Genomic DNA, 4,368 nt, shown 5'->3' with positions numbered 1-4,368 from the left:
GTTGTAGCTGTGATGGGCGATTCCTTCTTTGCCGATGTACCACTCACCTTGTAACAATCAATACCATGTGTAAAGCGATGTGCCATTGCTTGTTATGGTGTCCGTGACAACCCAAGAATAAGGCAGAATTGAAAGACGGATATGCGTTTTGACCGTGCATGAGGCATTTTGTACATGCAACCGTCAGTAGAAAGATGGTTCACTTGAGCAATCAGAAACCGAGATCACTTGAACACGACAAGCAGGTTAAGTTGATGCTGTTCTCTCGGACATGAAGGTCCATGCCATGCCATGTGCTCTGGATTTGTGCTGTGATGTGATGAGCTCCGGCCAGACTTATCACTTCTATTTTTATCTTGTACGCAGCAACCTTCTTCAAAAATAAATAATGCTGCATATTCAAGAACACACCAAGCACAGATTTCTTCTTCTCTGTAGGAAAAGACTTCAAGCTCGCTTGCGAGCAAATGCATTAGAAGTGAATGATACAATTGTACAGAATCATATGTGGTGTATTCCTATCATTTTATGGGCACGGACATACTGTGACTAAGAATGCAGCAGCTCTCATGTCGCTCTCCTCGCTCCTTCTTTCCTGATCCGCCAGAGCACAAGATCCCGCTCTGGCACTTCCTCCCCCTCCTTCGTCATCATCACCCTCCTCGCGTACTCCGGCTTCAGCACCTTGCTGATCGCCGCACGGCTCTTCCCGTACATCCTCGCGATGTCCCACTGGTGCACCGTCCTCCGGCATCTCGTCGACGACGGCGCCGAGTAGTACATGCACACGATGTCGAGCCTCTCCTGCACGCTCAGCCGGCTCTTGCCCGTGCAGGCCTGGCTGTGGGTCCTGCGGGCGTCGGCGTCCCAGCGGGGCTTGAGGGGCTGGTCGGGGCTAGAGGAGGGAGACGATGTGGTCTGCAGTCCATCAAGTTCGAGATCATTCAACTCTGTCGTTGAGACGTTGGTAGGAAAAATGTCCGGGCAGGCAACGGAATCATCTGGGGTTTGCAAGGGAATACACAAGAAGCACGCTTCGGAGACATCGGGGCAAGGGCCACCGCATCTGTAGCAGCAGGACAAGGAGGAGGGACAGGAAGACTGTAGGGGGAGATCTGAGGGGAGGAGGGACTCGGAGAAGGGGAGGAGGAGGGTATCATCCTGGTGGCAGCAGGCGGGATTGAGCATTCGTGCTGCCACTACCTACCCCTACACATGTTCACCCCACCCCACCCCAAGTGACCAAACTCCGGGGAATACTTGCGATACGACACGAGGTGAAGGCCTTTGGCATTTGGATTTTTTGTTTTATTCTTTTTCAGTTTTTTTTTCTCTGGTTTTTTGTTTTGTGATTTTGACCTTGATTTGACCACTCCCTATATCCCTCCCACGCCCTGCTCATCGCCCCTCTCCTCCGCTCCCCGGCTGCCAACGACCTTCTCAAGCCCATCCTAGTCTTGTGCGCGTACTATGACACACTCTTACCCTTGCCTTCTTCGTGTACTGCATCACATTCCTACCTTGTCTTCTGCGTGTACATCATCCCTAGCCTGATTTGCTTCGCAATGATCCTTCCCCTTTGTCGGATGTACAGGAATTTTCCAACAAAAGTTTGATCCATGCGCTGCCTGTTTCCACCCTGTGCTTGAATCTTCCTCATCAGACATGCGACTTGGTCATTCGCTTGCAATCTCTCCTGGGTCTCACCTACTACCTGGTCTTGCTCCTGCAGTCTCTGAAATCGGGAAGCCCGTCTTCACCTGCCCTGCCTATTCTATCTCCATAGAGACTCCCTTGAATCTCCAACAGTCTAAACACTCCAACAGTATTTACTGTATGAATGTACGATCTCCTCTTCATACGCTCTCCTCACTGTCTCCCCACAGTCACCCGCTATTCTTTGCATTCTTCGCATCATCTTTCAACAGCCCTGTAAGAGTCTTATACCGTCTTTCTACCGTCTTTATACCGTCTTTCTACCGTATTTCTACTGCCTTGCACACACAAATGTGACGCGAAAGACTCACATTTGAAGTTTTCAAACGCTGTTCATGTTTTCAACAAGGTACCTTATGGACCGTTACCGAGTCTGAACCGAACTTCCTCTGAAACAAGAGGCAATTGCTGAGCGCAGAAGAGACAACTCCGATGAGCGCAGTAAGACCGGCTGCTATGCTGCCTGATACGCTCCCAACAAGCCGTAGGGTAGATCACAAGGTAAGCTCCTGAATCAGTAGTTCTGATTCGGACAATCGAACAATGTACGGAACAACGAAGTAGCACTTTGGTGGAGAGGGAAGGACTGAAGCGATGAACTTGGAAGAAAAGGGAATTCTGGAGGTGATAGAAGATACCACATCCTGGTACAACAGGATCGCACCAGGACCTGGAACGCAGAAACCATCACGCTAAGTCACGTGACAGAGGCTCAAGAGCAGTCACTCTGCTCTTGGCCATCACCTATATGGGAAGCAAGCACACAGTTTCAAGGCTGTTCTTGCAGTCTTTCCGAGGAGCGACGACGAGCAGGACAGTTTGAAGATGGTAGAAGGAGAAGGGCAATCTTTCGGGTACAGAGCGAGGAGGCTGAAAGGATTTCTTACCACACTGCTGGCTAGCATTGATGGTTTGTTTGCTTGTGAGGACCGGTATTACTTCACTGAGATGAGGGGGCTGTGCCCTCTATCAAGGCAGATTGGAAAGAGCAACTCTAAGTTTATAAACGGCGTTTTATTCTTCTTCAACCTCAGTGCTTTCAAAGGTTGTTGCTCTTCTCCAAGAACGAACTTTGTGATCCATGAGTTTGAGATCCTATTGTTTTTCATTGTGGATGTATGGTTAAATGTTATAGCACGATTCTCTCCTCACGGTCTACCCCGAAGTAGAAGAAGAAGATTCATGCGATGTTGACTCCCGGACTTGATTCATGCTAGATACCCTTGAATAAGGTAACGGTTGTCAGGAGGGCCCACGGTAGTGTTTGACTGAAAAATCAGGCTCAGCAATCATCTTTTCTCCTTAGAAAATTCCAACCCGGTTTCTTCTTGTCAAACTTTCTGGGTAAGGCTTTCCGAGGCCCTCAGTCACCCGGCCGACGGACTTCTCCTGGCATCCGATCAGGTCCCGGATCATCAGTCACTGAGTCTTTGGGCCTACGCGGCGCGGCCCGCGGACAGCGCTCTCTGTGGCGGCTAACTTTAGTAACCGTGAGGACTCCGGGAGGCTCCCCCGGCCCGGGGCCAGCGGCAGATCAAGGCTGATCGGACTGAACTGACCGGCGGTGCATGGTGACATCAGACTGGCACCGTCGGCCGTGAGCGGCCTCGGAGGTCGGGCCGGGCCACGGCCTCGGCGCTGCCCCGGGTCCGACCGTGGCAGCCCACTTTAGAGATCACTGATCGCCGGGATGATTGCAGTGCCCACACCGTACTACTACTGCGGCAGAGCAGGCCTGCCGCCGGGCCGCCGGGCCCGGCCCGGATATGACATCGGAGGCCCGGAAACAAAAAAAACGGTCAAAAAAAAAAACTCGCGGTGACTCTCAGCACTGAACACTAGTGAGTTGAGTTGCGTACCGTACGGTACCGGGGGGCTGAAAGGGCGCGAGCTCGTGCCGCTGAGAAAAGATTTGAGGATACATACCTGATGTCGACTGGGGTGGGGTCCGGGCCGAGTCACGATCGGATATCATTGGTTCCAAAGTATCCACCCCACCCCCTTTGTTATCACAGAAGTAAAGTAGGTAGGGGTTCTCAGTCATCATTGGTTGGGTACGGCAGAACCGCAACGGTTCCATTCCCTACCCTTTCTTATCGGATGCATATCTAGTCGGAGGGGGTAGGGGTCGGTACTTTGATTGAGAACCCCTACCTACCTCAGTTGTGTAGTGTAATAGGGGGTGGGGTGGATACTTTGGATCCTCAACATATCTCCCGAGGATTCTTATCTCACATCAGGGGTGGTAGGGGTGGTAGGGGTTTTACGGACTCCCATTTTACTGTTTTTTCGGAACTCGTTCATCTGGTTGTCCTCCTGGCTTCCTCGCTTTGCTCCTCACCTTCTTATCTGATCCTCGCTTGCTTCTCACCTTCTTGTCTGATCCTCGCTTACTCCCCACCTTCTTGTCTGATCCTCGCTTACTTCTCACCTTCTTGTCTGATCCTCGCTTGCTTCTCACCTTCTTATCTGATCCTCGCTTGCTTCTCACCTTCTTGTCTGATCCTCGCTTGCTTCTCACCTTCTTATCTGATCCTCGCTTGCTCCTCACCTTCTTGTCTGATCCTCGCTTGCTTCTCACCTTCTTGTCTGATCCTCGCTTACTCCCCACCTTCTTGTCTGATCCTCGCTTACTCCTCACCTTCTTGTCTG

At 51.4% G+C, this 4,368-nt stretch overlaps 2 protein-coding genes across 2 annotated transcripts in view; both read right to left on the bottom strand.

Moving 5' to 3' along the window:
- Positions 1–567: 567 nt before the first annotated feature.
- Positions 568–1,621, bottom strand: GUITHDRAFT_122370 (hypothetical protein; the record flags this gene model as incomplete). Its single annotated transcript, XM_005818361.1, has 2 exons — positions 568–1,066; positions 1,521–1,621. The coding sequence occupies 2 exons, from the start codon at positions 1,619–1,621 to the stop codon at positions 568–570; spliced, it is 600 nt and encodes a 199-aa protein (XP_005818418.1).
- A 2,373-nt stretch (positions 1,622–3,994) lies between these two features.
- GUITHDRAFT_83128 (hypothetical protein) overlaps positions 3,995–4,368 on the bottom strand; it is a gene marked incomplete at both ends in the record, with an annotated part of 638 nt that continues 264 nt past the window's right edge. Inside the window, one exon of the mRNA XM_005818360.1 lies at positions 3,995–4,349. Coding sequence (XP_005818417.1) covers positions 3,995–4,349 — 355 coding nt within the window. The remainder of the gene's footprint in view (positions 4,350–4,368) is intronic.

Source organism: Guillardia theta (assembly GCF_000315625.1).
Source record: "Guillardia theta CCMP2712 unplaced genomic scaffold GUITHscaffold_320, whole genome shotgun sequence".
In the NCBI taxonomy this organism is placed as follows: domain Eukaryota; class Cryptophyceae; order Pyrenomonadales; family Geminigeraceae; genus Guillardia; species Guillardia theta.
Note: the sequence above shows the minus strand (reverse complement) of the source record. Positions and strands in the feature narration are given on the sequence as shown.